The sequence below is a fragment of the Littorina saxatilis genome, linkage group LG3, assembly GCF_037325665.1.
Source record: "Littorina saxatilis isolate snail1 linkage group LG3, US_GU_Lsax_2.0, whole genome shotgun sequence".
NCBI classification, from domain to species: Eukaryota; Metazoa; Mollusca; class Gastropoda; order Littorinimorpha; family Littorinidae; genus Littorina; species Littorina saxatilis.
This window is the reverse complement of record NC_090247.1, coordinates 17667551-17682312: the sequence shown is the minus strand read 5'-3', so window position 1 is coordinate 17682312 and position 14762 is coordinate 17667551. Positions and strand designations below refer to the sequence as shown.

The 14762-nt window shown below is 41.8% G+C and overlaps 1 protein-coding gene and 1 long non-coding RNA gene across 2 annotated transcripts in view; both read left to right on the top strand.

Annotated features, from left to right (window-relative positions):
* The window catches only part of LOC138961794 (uncharacterized), a 457147-nt gene extending 455545 nt beyond the window's left edge, over window positions 1-1602 (top strand). The window contains exon 3 of the long non-coding RNA XR_011454308.1: window positions 1125-1602. This is a non-coding gene — a long non-coding RNA (uncharacterized lncRNA). The remainder of the gene's footprint in view (window positions 1-1124) is intronic.
* A 5364-nt stretch (window positions 1603-6966) lies between these two features.
* Window positions 6967-14762, top strand: part of LOC138961789 (probable serine/threonine-protein kinase DDB_G0272282) — a 35264-nt gene continuing 27468 nt past the window's right edge. Inside the window, exons 1-3 of the mRNA XM_070333465.1 lie at window positions 6967-7258; window positions 7566-7613; window positions 10938-11016. Of these exons, the coding sequence (XP_070189566.1) occupies window positions 7232-7258; window positions 7566-7613; window positions 10938-11016 (154 nt within the window). The 5' untranslated portion in view covers window positions 6967-7231. The remainder of the gene's footprint in view (window positions 7259-7565; window positions 7614-10937; window positions 11017-14762) is intronic.

The following is a 14762-nucleotide window of genomic DNA, read 5'->3' as shown; positions in this document are numbered from 1 at the left end:
AGAAATCGTTACATATTGTATGAATGTTGAACATATTGGTGTGTGTGTGTGAGTAAAATGTGTTCTGCATTTTTTTGGAGTGTTGGTGTGTGTTTGAAAGTTCTATGTTTGCATGCCTGTGATCATGTATCAATAACAAGTCGCATGAAGCAATATAAAAACACCACGACCCTCGTCTCAATTCCCCGTCTATGTTAAAACATTTAGTCAAAACTGGACTATATGTAAAAAGGGTGAATGGAGGAATCGTTACACATTGATGAATGTGTGTATGTGTGTGTGTTTGTGTGTTTAAAACTTCCAAGAAATGCAAACCAAGAACTACTTCACCCAACACAGCACAAAACAACATATCACAATATTACAGGCACATGCGACAACGACGAGAGGCACGCCGCTTGCACACGAGGAAAGGCGTGTTTCTAGTACACGGCGAAAGAAGGTCGACTGTTTGGTATACCTACGTAACAAACCAAAGAAACCGAAGTACTACAAAGTGCCTAATGGCGTAGAAAGACAGTTGGAGGACGTTTTGGCAGATTTGCAAGTATAGTCTGGCCGAGGGGCAGTGGGAGGACGTTTTGGCAGATTTGCAAGTATAGTCTGGCTGAGGGGCAGTGGGAGGAAGTTTTGGCAGATTTGCTAGTATAGTCTGGCCGAGGGGCAGTGGGAGGACGTGTAGTATAGACGAGAGTTGTTGCTTTGCAAGTCGTATATTTTCCGATTCAAGTTTTAATTTATTAAACGTGTATTTAATCATTTACTACACGTTTATTTAATCATTTCTTACACGTGTATTTAATCATTTCTTACACGTGTATTTAATCATTTACTACACGTGTATTTAATCATTTCTTACACGTGTATTTAATCATTTCTTACTCGTGTATTTAATCATTTACTACACGTGTATTTAATCATTTCTTACTCGTGCATGAAATATTTGTTACACGTGTATTTAATCATTTCTTACACGTGCATGAATTATTTATTACATGTGTATTGATCATTTATTACATGTGCATTAATCATTTATTACACGTGTATTAATCATTTATTACACGTGTATTAATCATTTTTTACACGTGTATTGGTTATGAGCCAAACGGCTTTCCATACTTGAGGTCTCCCGCAGTGGGGCACTGCGGTTATGAAATTAAAGGCCCCTCCTGTTTTTGGAACCGCAGGAGCTTTCTAGTTTGCTGTTAGGTAGATTTTTGGTTCCTCTTTCCTGTCATGCTCTCTTTTTCTTCATGAATTCTTTTCTTTTTTCTGCCTTCTTGCTCATTCACCTGTATTTTTTTCAAAAATCTCTTCTCTTGCCCGCTTGTCTCGCGATTCATGTATAGTTTAATCTGTTAGTGTTCTGATGTAAGTCCAGCAGTAGATAGGTTAAGCCTATTTTAACATACTGGAAACTGGTAATCTTCCAGTAGGTATTAATTTAGTTTTACTAAAGCCTGCTGGGACACAAGTAATGGGTTAGTGCATTTGTAAACAGGAATCGCTTGACAAGTGGCCCCCTTCATCCCCCCCTTCCTCGTCCTGATATGGCTCTGCGTAGTCGGCTCGACGTTAAGCAACAAATAAACAAACAAAATACTTGAGGTCACCGCCACGCGATGCATGTAACGGTATCGTATTTCATTAAGTGGAACTTTTGTAGGCTGGCGTCATCAGCCCGAGGAGACCACAATTACGCACCAGATGCTTTGGTTTGTTGTGCGTCACATTTCTCGAATGTTCCGTGTCCTCCTTTTCTTATGCCAACCATCGTCCTCTTCAGTCTTACTAATCTTAGCATATTCACCGTGGCAACAACCACCAACACCCCATTTCAAACAAACAAGTAAACAACGAAGCACCCCTCAAACAAACAAGTAAACAACGAAGCACCCCTCAAACAAACAAGTAAACAACGAAGCACCCCTCAAACAAACAAGTAAACAACGAAGCACCCCTCAAACAAACAAGTAAACAACGAAGCACCCCTCAAACAAACAAGTAAACAACGAAGCACCCCTCAAACAAACAAGTAAACAACGAAGCACCCCTCAAACAAACAAGTAAACAACGAAGCACCCCTCAAACAAACAAGTAAACAACGAAGCACCCCTCAAACAAACAAGTAAACAACGAAGCACCCCTCAAACAAACAAGTAAACAACGAAGCACCCCTCAAACAAACAAGTAAACAACGAAGCACCCCTCAAACAAACAAGTAAACAACGAAGCACCCCTCAAACAAACAAGTAAACAACGAAGCACCCCTCAAACAAACAAGTAAACAACGAAGCACCCCTCAAACAAACAAGTAAACAACGAAGCACCCCTCAAACAAACAAGCACACACAATCAATCAAACAACGCCGCACAGACGCAGATCACCGAACAAAGAAAAACAACAGACAAACAAAGAAACGTTCGATAACAAAAACAAGCCCAATCTTCCCCCCCCCCCCCCACCCCCAACACAAAAAAGGGAATAGATTTAACTGACTAGTGATTAACCTTGTTATCTTCCAGGAGAGGCCTACAATGCACCTCGTACAGTTTCATGATCGTTAGCGTTAGCACACACCCTTAGCAGGGCTTCGCCACTCCATCTCAACGAGGCCTGGACGGACCCTGTGCCAAGGTCACAATTTGGACCCATCCCCTTACCCCCTCCATTGCCTCTTGATCCACCCTTGAAAAGGATTGGAAAAATGACACTTTTTCAGCGGTTGCTATTCGGTCACTCTGTCAATCTTCAATGGTCAATCAAAGGGTCACTTTAATAGACTGTCCTTGTCGTCACACTGTTTTCACACGTACAAAAAAACTCCGCATCATTCTGCCACACAGAGCGGTAGTGCCCCTGCGAGACTGGTAGAGGTATATTGGTGTGTGTGGTTGTGGTTGTGTGTGGTTGTTGTGTGTGTGTACGTGCGTGCGTGCGTGCGTGCGCGTGTGTGTTGGCGTGTCCTTGTGTGTGTACATGTATGTGTTTGTGTGTGTGTGTGTGTGTGGGGGGGGGGGGGGGGGGGGGGGGGGGGGGGGTCGGGGGGGGGGGGGGGGGGGGGGAGTCATGTGTGTGAACGCACGCGTGTGCGTATTTGTGTCCGTGTGTGCGCGCGCTTGTATGCGTGTTTGTTTGTGCATGTGAGAAACCTACTCCATTGATTGTATGGTCATCGTAGATTTTTTTTGTCACTGAAACAGAGAAATATCGCAAGTGAAAACTATGTCAACAAATAGACGATGTTCGAAAATTACCATGTCAAGTTTGTGTAGGTTGTGGAAAAGTTGCTTTCCATTACTGAGGCAAGCCTACATTGTCACGCCTTCCTTGCCTCTGTGTTTCTGTGGAAAAACAAGAAAAGGCAAGAGAAAGCAACTCTTTCACAACTAATTAAAACGCGACAGAGTTAATAATGTGCCAACCGACAAATATAAGATTTATCTTGGTAAACAACTACCAAGTGACTAGGCAGCTTTGTAAATAAACTTAAACAAATGTAGCCTACAATCCGAAGAAAAATATGTGTCATAATGATTGATCATTTTTACTGAGATTAAAATCTTACGTAGCCTACAACAAAACGTAACTTCTGTGCTGTTTTGTGTTGATGGAATCATAAAAACTGAGACGAAGATGGATGATAGTGTCAAACTAATTAAAACGCTTCTATGTTTTTGTCAGTTATTGTCTGAAAATACTGTAATTGTTAAATATGTTTACAACTTAAGAAGAGAATGAAGATTAACAGGATGATCTGATCTAATTCCGTGTTCCATGCAAGGGTGTTTCCTGTGCTTCGTGCGAAAATGAAAGAAATTGCGCATCTTGGGAAGAAATGGCGTGTTTAATTTTTGTTATTTTGTAGTATTTATGTAATGGAACGGCAAGACATAGAGAGAGAGAGAGAGAGAGAGAGAGAGAGAGAGAGAGAGAGAGAGATAGAGAGACTGAGAGAGAGACAGAGAGAGCGGAGACACACACACACACACCCACACACACACACACACACACACACACACACACACACACGTACACACAGACCGAGAGATACAGAGATCGTCAGATACAAAATACAAAGAGAGATAAATAGAAAGAGAGAGAGACACACACACACACACACACATAGAAACAGAGAAAGAGAGAGAGAGAGCGGAAGTACTCACACAATACTAATCACGCCACCGCAACCACGTGCAGACACACACGCACACAGACACGCACACACACACACACACACGCCGTGACATAGAAACAGAGAGATAGAGCGGAAGTACTCACACAATACTAAACACATCTTGAACACACGGCCAGTACAACTGGCCTTGACACGGATCGATTCAAGGGGGGCAATCTCAGTCATCTGAAAGAGGGAAATCCAAACGCAATCCGCCTTGTTCGATTTTATGGGCTTGGACGATAGAGAAAAATAAGAAAAGCAAAAGCTGGAGTCCAGTCTGGACGAAACTGCTATCAAGAACGCAGAATTGATTTTTTCTGAGGGTTTTTTTTTAGCCGTAAGCGCCATTTCTCATTTCAAATTTCTCATAACTGCTGTTCACAGCAGTGAAACCAACAAAGGGGCCTCACTCTGGAAGAGTTTCCTGCTCCGATAAACATGGCGCTTACGGCTAAAAAAAAATCAGAAAAAATCAATTCTGCGAGATTGCCCCCCTTGAATCGATCCGTGTCAAGGCCAGTTGTACTGGCCGTGTGTTCAAGATGTACTAAACACGCCACCGTAACCACGTGCAGACACACACACACACACGCACCGGCACATACAAGCACACACACACGCACCGTGCACACACGCTGACACACACACACACACACTGACGCACACATACACGCTGACACACACACACACACACACTGACACACACACGCACACATACACACACACACACGCTGACACACACACACACACACACTGACACACACACGCACACATACACACACACACGCGCTGACACACATACACACACACACACACGCTGACACACACACACGCGCGCGCGCGTGCACAATTGATTGTGGGTATGTGTCCAAGCGGAGGGATGTTGTGATCCAGTGTGAATGCCTGACCACAGTCGGATAACTGCTATCTTGTGAAATTGGTCCCAGATCTCAGATGATGAGTCGAAATGTTCCCACGTGAAGTAGCCTACTGTGTCTTTAATAAATACACAAATAAATAGCTAGATAGATAGCTAGATAAATAGCTAGATAGATACGTAGGTAGACAGAATGATAAATAGATAGATAGATAGATAGATGAATGAATGAATGAATAAATGCATGAATGAATGAATGCATAACAAATACATCTCTGACAAACAAATAAATGCTTACATTTTGTTTTGTTTGTAGTCCTCTCGCAATACAGCTAAATATTAAAAACATCTAATACTATTCCAGCAAGATTAGTAAGATAACTACGTCCCCTGCCTTTGTGGTCGCTCATCACGATAACCAAGAATACAACCATTAACTCTTTTCCGCACAGATAATTCATGTCAACAGTTTCTCCCCTCCCCTATAGATTACCCTTAGGCAGGGATTTAATGGACCAGCAAATTAGATGGACCAGTAGCAAAAAAGATGGACCAGCAGCAAAAAAGATGGGTTTCAACAGCAAATTAGCTGCGATAAATATTTTAGTAGCAAAAAAGATTTCATGTTTGTGTCCATTTTCTGTATGAACTTTTTCTTCAACTTTTTCTTCAATTTTTATTACGATTTTGCTGTTTTTTCATCCTTTTTGCTGTTCTCATTTTGCGGGATTTTTCATCTTTTTTTACTGTTAAAGAAATCTGCTTGGCTGTTCAATTCATCTATTCTTCTGTTGAATTCATCCAATTTACTGCTTCACATTCGCTGCTCACTCCTTCCTATTTGCTGCTGAAACCATCCATTTTGCTGGTAAATTTTTACATTTAGTCAAGTTTTGACTAAATGTTTTAACATAGAGGGGGAATCGAAACGAGGGTCGTGGTGTATGTGTGTGTGTGCGTGCGTGTGTGTGTGCGTGTAGAGCGATTCAGACCAAACTACTGGACCGATCTTTATGAAATTTTACATGAGAGTTCCTGGGATTGATATCCCCGAACGTTTTTTTTCGTTTTTTCGATAAATGTCTTTGATGACGTCATATCCGGCTTTTCGTGAAAGTTGAGGCGGCACTGTCACGCTCTCATTTTTCAACCAAATTGGTTGAAATGTTCGTCAAGTAGTCTTCGACGAAGCCCGGACTTCGGTATTGCATTTCAGCGTGGTGGCTTAAAAATTAATTAATGACTTTGGTCATTAAAAATCGGAAAATTGTAAAAAAAAAATAAAAAAATTATAAAACGATCCTACGTTTATCTTATTCTCCATCATTTTCTGATTCCAAAAACATTAAATATGTTATATTTGGATTAAAAACAAGCTCTGAAAATTAAAAATATAAAAATTATGACCAAAATTAAATTTTCGAAATCAATTTAAAAACACTTTCATCTTATTCCTTGTCGGTTCCTGATTCCAAAAACATATAGATATGATATGTTTGGATTAAAAACACGCTCAGAAAGTTAAAACGAAGAGAGGTACAGAAAAGCGTGCTATCCTTCTCAGCGCAACTACTACCCCGCTCTTCTTGTCAATTTCACTGCCTTTGCCGTGCGCGGTGGACTGACGATGCTACGAGTATACGGTCTTGCTGAAAAATGGCATTGCGTTCAGTTTCATTCTGTGAGTTCGACAGCTACTTGACTAAATGTTGTATTTTCGCCTTACGCGACTTGTTTTTTATGCGTTACTCTTAACACCCTCAACCAGTAAACCTCAGGCCTACCCACAACCTTTATCCCAGCCCCCTACCCCCTCCAACCCCACCTCCCCCCTCCCGTGCGTGTTTTCTGTATCCGACTATCATGTCTTTCTCTCTCCGTTCGTGTTCAGTTGTCCGTCAGCTTAGAAGCGTACAAGTATGTTCAGAATACGTACGTATTTATACGGAAGTAAGGGTGTCTCAGGGGAACAAACCTTCTTTAAGCCGAGTATAAAAGGAAGAATTACGTTGGCAAGCAGACAGTTGACGTTGTTTTTTTGCTACATAAAGACAATGTGACGGATGTGCCTGACGCGAGAGAGACCAGAGAACTAGAGTTCTCCTTTCGTTCGGATTTTGATACAAGCTTGACATTTGGTGTCGGAACTGCCACGACGACAAGGAGGATTACCATGAAGTTTCTTTCGGCGTTAGTTTTGGTAAATATATATATAACATTTTATTTATCCGTTTATATATGTTTGAGTTGCTTAGTGAACAAACTCTCAAGAAATCGTAAGAACATTTCTAAGTGAAAACACGAAGAATATGTCTGACTTCCCAATATGGACGTTTATGTGTTTGTTTGGAAGTTTAAAGAGCTGAGGTAACTTATTTATGATTTTTACACTGAAATTACTACACTAAATGTATAAAAGTGTTCGACATTCCCCCTTCAATCAAACACACACACACATTTAAATTGTTATATTCTTTTGATTTCGCAGTTTTCAATATTTGTCACAGGTCGCCCTCATTTCAAAGGCCAGCGGACAGGCAACATGCGCAAACACGGTAAGTTGTATCCTTTGTCATGCCCCCCTCCCCACCCTCCGAAAATTGTATTTGTTTGAAGAAAAGAAGCAAAATTGTGCTATCAGGTGCCATCTGATCTTAGAAATTGCCACGGAATCATCTTGCCAAAATCCACGTCAGATTTGTTTTTATATATATATATCTCTCTCTCCTTTGTTGTTGTTGTTGCCGATTTGGAGGGGGGGAGGGGGGGTGCACGTGCACCCAATGTACCACCTCATCCACCCCTGCTAACTTCACAATCTTCATTTTTTGCTTAAAAACAACCTTAAAATAGCCCCTCTTAAATTTCAAAGTGGGGGTCCCGGCACTCTCTAGATGGGGCGTCCGTTGAGAGTCCTGAACGACTTTCATCATTTCGACAAAACAAACAATGTTGGCTACGAAAGTTAGTTTAACCTCCATCCGGCTCAACAAATTATTTGTTTGTTTCCGATAACAAGGCCAACAAAATTAGTGTTGGATGGTGGTTGGTATCCCTTTTCTTAATAAACAAAAAAAAAGGATTGAAGTTTGGTTTTCATTTACACAGGCTAATATTATGTAATTGGCCGGAAATCGCACGAGCTGTGTTCCCTGGTTGTCGGAGAAGAGTAAAAGTCCATGATTTGAAAGATTTGTTCAAAGATTTAAAAAAAAAGAATCCTATTTAATGCTTATGGTTTTGGTTTGTTTAACAGTTCATGTGTTAGGTGAGGGGGGCGATGCTTTACCACGTGCACCGCGAATGGGCTTTTTGGACGTAACGTGCCTGGGAATGGGGAAATTCTCGTAGCGTGCACCGTGCACAGAGGTCCGGCGTGCACCGTGCATGGAGCTTTTTCGTAACGTGCACCGTGGATCACCGTGCATGGCACTTTTGGCCTCAACGTGCACGTGCACAGACCCCCCCCCCCCCCCATGGTGACCCTCTTAGGTTTGGATAATTCACTTTTTTAAAACGGCAGCTTTCATGCGGAATTCGGTCATTGAATGGTGTTGTGTGGGTGAATGTCTTGTGTCTTTTGGAATGGGGGTATGGTTCTTTGAATTGAAATAATGTTGTCAATTTTGTGAGTAAAATGTCAGTTCTGGGTTCATTTTGTTTGCACAAAGCGTACATAAAAATTATACGGATAAGCAAAACGAAATCAGCGTAATTTTACGTAAGTGGTTATTATGACGCCAAAGCTTGACGTCAATACAAATCAAACAAAATATTCTGAATTTGTACAACACTGTTTTGTACAGTAGTAGTTTATTATCACATACGTGAATTGTGAATGCACAGAGTCTAAAAAGGCAGAGGTGTGCTTGTTTCACACAAGCAGAAACATTTGAAAAAGTGAAAGAAGTCACTGTTCACAATGACCATACACTACTCGTTAAAACAAAGTAGTTGGGTGTATTTTGGTTTAGATCTTCGGCATGAGGTTATATGTAAAAACCAATTGAATGGTTGGAAAACAAATGTATTCCCCTACCGTATACAACAAAGCAGTTGAGTATCACACGGTGTATTGTCTATAACATGGAGCGAAGACCGAAGAAATTCCCCTCTATGTTAAAGTTTCTTTCATTCAAATCAACAACTACAAATCAGTACAACTAAAGCGGAACATTTTTCTCACGTTGGCGAGTAGAACAATTAGTATTCTGCCCAAATCAATCCATTTTACCCGCCTATTTTGTGTAGCAATCATGCTTTGGCATGTCGCACGACGGAGGTGTCCCTTTCCCCGGGTTTGACGCTGTTATTTGTTTTGTTTTTTAAAGTGGGTAATGCAACATGAAGTGCCACATTTCAGAAACTGCTTGATGCTGACCTTCAACTGCTGATAGTTATGTAATGTTCTTGTGCACCAGAAAAAAAGTTCGCCCACACATTTCGTGATTATACTGACCCGTGCACCATTCGACACGCCATACTTATCATCACGCTCATAAGACACATACCTTGGATTGGATAGGATTGGATTGGATAAGATTTATAGTCCAGTGAGGTTACCCTCATGGAAATTCGGGCTGCTTTCTCCCTGGGGAAAGCGAGCTGCCATACAGTATACGGCGCTACCCATATTTTTTTTCCCTGCATGCGTGTATTCATGTTTCCTGAGACTTAATGCCGTGTGAGATGGAATTTTTTTACTTTATTCCAAGTCCCACGGGTATTTGATGGACATTTTTATCTATGCCTATACAATTTTGCCAGGAAAGACCCTTTTGTCAATCGTGGGATCTTTAACGTGCACACCCCAATGTAGTGTACACGAAGGGACCTCGGTTTTTCGTCTCATCCGAAAGACTAGCACTTGAACCCACCACCTAGGTTAGGAAAGGGGGGAGAAAATTGCGGCCTGACCCAGGCCTGAACACGCAACCTCTCGCTTCCGAGCGCAAGTGCGTTACCACTCGGCCACCCAGTCCTCAGTGTTAGGCATTTCTGCAGTGAGACTACAGGGGAAGCAACTGGAAGCGTACCTGTCATGTGTTAGAGAGTAGAAACTCTCAGACCATCGGAAACCATTGCCACGGTTACGTAAGCAAAACTGCCGTTCTCGTTTCTGAGTTAGGCACTTTTCCGTTTTGACGCATAAAGACTTGTTTGGAGAATGTGAAGGTATGCATAAGCTAAGCTTTTTCGGGGTTGTTATGCAGTTGTGCTGATTGAAAATGTTGCTGTCAGCTCTTTATCTCACGCGTATACCGCTGTCAACCGCTCGAGATAGGCAGTTTGCAACTTAAAACTAAAATGTGAAAGGCAGATTGTTCGGAAACCAAAAAAGTTTTTTGCGTTTTCTCTAAACTCTAAAAAATGACATAGGCAATTATCTTATTAGCGTGATGATATCATCATTGCTGCTCGGGATATGTGAGCAAAATGAACAGCTATGGATTGAAGGGTCAAAACAATCTCGAGAGTCGGGAAGAACAGAGAGGGTCGTTCGGGGAATCGGAAACATTGAACTTTTCTTCCTTGGCATAATATCTGTGTGGAGTTTATACAGAAAAGAGGATGTGCAATGTGGTTGGTCCTGATGACAATCATTGACAATGACGTTAACGACGACAACGACAATGATGGTTACGAAGACGACGATGATGATGGTGATGACGACGACGATGACGACGACGACGATGACGGCGATGATGATGGTAATGACGACGACGGTGATGATGATGATGACGACGACATAGACGACGACATAGACGACGATGATGATGACAGTGGTAGCTGTGCTGAATTGGGACGACGATTTTGCCTTTTGTGATGAATTATAAGAGTTGTTAGACCATTTCTAATAATGATTGTGTATTTTGCAGATTTGCTCGGGCTCCAAGCAATGCAGGATCATTGAGCGTTGCACTGGTGGCGACTGTCAAGTGGGTACCATCTGTGTGGGTAAGCGTTCACTTCAAGCTAAAGTGTTCCATTTTTGAACACCCTTTCTGTAATCAGAAAACAAAAATGGTAAGGATAAGGATAAGGATAAGATTCATATAGTCCTGTGAGGTTACCCTCATGGAAATTCGGGCTGCTTTCTCCCTGGTATACAGTATAGGCTACAGTATACGGCGCTACCCATTTTTTCTTTTCCTGCAAGCATGTATTCATGTTTCCAAGCCCTGAGACTTTCGCTGTGACCTTGGGTTCTTTATCGTAGACAGGTTGTGATTCTAAACAAAACGGGATGTTTACATGTGATTTTTGTTTTACAAAACGTGCCAATAATATATGACGGAATGAGTCGCATGTCACCTTTGCATGATTTTCATATTTTTACATTTTCATAAAGAGTTTTTTATGCTCTATCCAGAGGTGAAAACCGTTTTAGAAAGGAGCGACAACTGTTTGAGTTATAAGCCTGTGACTAAGGTGACCCTCACACTGTTACCAGACAGCGCAGAACCGCGCGAGGTGACATGCGACTCATTTCGTGGTGGAGGGTCACATATTTTACCGTGTTTTGTTTTTTGATGATTGAGGGCCCCAAAGGGTTTAAAATCGTGATCGTGATTGGCGTTTTTTGACCTTTCTGTGACCGTGATTGCCGAAATTTCCATTTCTGTGATCGTGATGGGACTTTGCCCGTGATCCGTGATGACAAAAAAATCAAGTCTCGTGATCGTGATCGTCATTTGTTTTCGTGATTGTGATGGGCATTATTGCAAAGCATTTTATTTTCAACGTACATTTTTCACAGCTGTATCACTCTATGATTCTCTATTCGTCAAGGTGTTCGTGATCGTGAAAACAAAAATCAAGGTAACTGTGATCGTGAAAGCTAAAATGTTTCTTGCCGTGATCGCCATGATACCCCCCCTTTGGGGCCCTCATGATTGATTATGGAACGCCATCAGTCTATCTGATTTTGGATTTGTTTTCGCCCTATCTGTAACCTGTTTTAAACACGGGTGTTTACCATGTGTGCTACTTTTGCTGCTATACTTACTTACTTACTGCCTTTCACGCCTGGTGGCGTGTAGGGCAGCGTTTGCTGCTATAGTTATGTACTATATCTCATCGTGTTCAAAACTGGTTATAGAAAGTGTGTTCAAAAAGAACACTTCAGTTTTGAGTGTTTAAAGGCCCACTCCACATTTTGTTTTATTTGACTTAGTGTCCTCTGTTTACAACAAATCACGCAAATAAACGTACACGCCCAAAATGTGAAAATGAATGTAAGTAAATCATCTTTTTGTGTTAATGTCTCGTTGACTCCTCCCCTCCCCTCCCCTCGCCTACCTGCCCCCCCCCCCCCCCCCCATTAACCTATACAGACATTACCTATGTTACTGAGCTGAGTTCACTCGATACCCTTACATACACCAGATACTGAGATGAAAGGGAGGGTTGATCGCTATATATCTTTAATGTTTACCTACAATATATCAAAAGACCACATAACCTTCAGACAAACTGCCGTTGTTTGCCAATGAAAGTGTTTCGCTATGGCCAGAAATGACATCCGTGTAACTTAATTAACTGTGGGCCGTTGAACAAGAAAGGTAGGTTGTTGGAACGTTTGTTATTGACAAAACAATGCATTCACAAATATAATTATCGACCCAACGGTCTTTTAACTCTCCTGAAATGAGTCATATAATCATTCATTCGCTTGCGGCTTCGTGGCAGGCGGAAGAAAAAATCAGCCAGATAAGTTTTCGTTATTAATTGTGTGTCTGTGCACTTAAAAGACCGTTGGGTCGATATATTTGGGAATGCATTGTTTTGTCAATAACACACGTTCCAACAACCTACCTTTCTTGTTTTTTGATTCTGAATTTTGGAACGTTGGCAGTCTCTTTGTTTTTGGACTGTGGGCCGTTAGCCAGTCTAAAAAAGCCATGTCGTCCACTGAGCACTAAAACCGCACGTAAACGCTGTTTCAGATTCATATTATGTTAAATCTAAGGAACAGTACGTTTGAAATTGGCGAGAGTGTCAAACAGAAATCCAAAATATTGCTGCGATCATCTTGGAGTCATCCCAGTCACACTCTAAGATAAGGGTCATTCTCAGAGTCATGGTCCAAAAGCGTGACATTCTCACATGCACATAATCTCTTTGCACCTGTACACTCTGTCATTTTTCCGATCTCCCTGGACTACTTATGTGCAAACCTGCTAGTGACTTATCCTCCTTCGTGTGTACACGCAAGCACAAGACCAAGTGCGCACGGAAAAGATCCTGTAATCCATGTCAGAGTTCGGTGGGTTATAGAAACACAAAAATACCCAGAATGCTTCCCCCGGAAGCGGCGTATGGCTGCCTGAATGGCGAGGTAAAAACGGTCTTACACGTAAAAACCCACTCGTGCAAAAACATAAGTGAACGTTGGAGTTTCAGCTCATGAACGAAGAAGAAGAACAACAAAGATGTCTGGGCGGGGAGGTAGCTCAGTCGGTAGAGACGCTGGCGTTGAAACCAGTTGGCGTGTGTTCGACCCCCACGTTCGGCAAGGGATTTATTTTCCAGACTCAACTTTGACTCTCCTCCGTGCCCGAACACCCCCGACCCCCGTGTGCACGCATGCGCACTATAGAGATCCCCAGGTCACAGCGAAAGTCTCAGACCTTGGAAAACACGAATACATGTATGCAAGAAAACAAACTCTAATCCCATGTATGATGTAAGAGTCTGGAAGGACCTATCATGATAAACAAAGAGGTTCTATTAGGAAAGAAAGAACTTAAATCATTGTCATGTAACATACCAGCGATATTTTGAGAGAAGAGAGTGCTACGCAATGACATTTTGCTGACGTTTGCACTTCCCGGAAAACAGTTTAATCTTTTGAGACCGACAGCTTGAATTGCAATTTCATGATCATCTTTCATGATGGAAGAGATCCCATCTTTTTGTTTTTAATGGAGGAAGGCTACTGACACACGTCAGGAGAAAGTATTTTGAGATGCTTAAATATTAGGCCCTATGTCTTTTTGCAGGATCCACGATTAGAGAGCACCCTGAACATCTGTTAAATAAGGGCGAACAGGCTGGGTTTTTTTTTAAGGAAGTGGTGGAACAGATCTACTTTGTTTTAGCAGAATGAAATATATTTCATTTTTAATTTGTGTTACCAGTGACAGCTTTATATCGCCAGCGATGCAAACACCCCGCCCCCCCCCCCCCCCCCCCCCCCCCCTCAAGATATAGCCCGACTTTCGATAATTTTGGTGGTTCTAATGTAAAACTGGGGAAAACTTTATTATCTAAAAATTCTTGGGAGACACACATGAAATGTGATAGAGCTTTAACGTGACCCTATTTTTCTCAGTGTGACGTCTTCTCCAACGCTTTCACGTCACATAATTATTTCACTTTAGAAGAGAGGTTAAAGCCATATGTACTCGATGACTATACACGCTAATTGCTTTACCAACAGCTGGAGACATGCTAAATTAAGTTCCCTGCAAAATATTGTGGTCTAGGACCCCTTCAATGTTGAGATATGTTAATTTTCATTTTGATCTGGATCGTCCTATTTATAGATTTGCCAACAGAGGTAGCGTTGACGCAAGGGAAATAACTCCGCGTCTTTGTTTACATCCAAAGTTTTTGAGACTCTAAAACAAGCTGTAATGCATGTATATGGTCCGCGCATGGCGACATATCGTCATTACATGGTCTTATGGTGCGTTTGA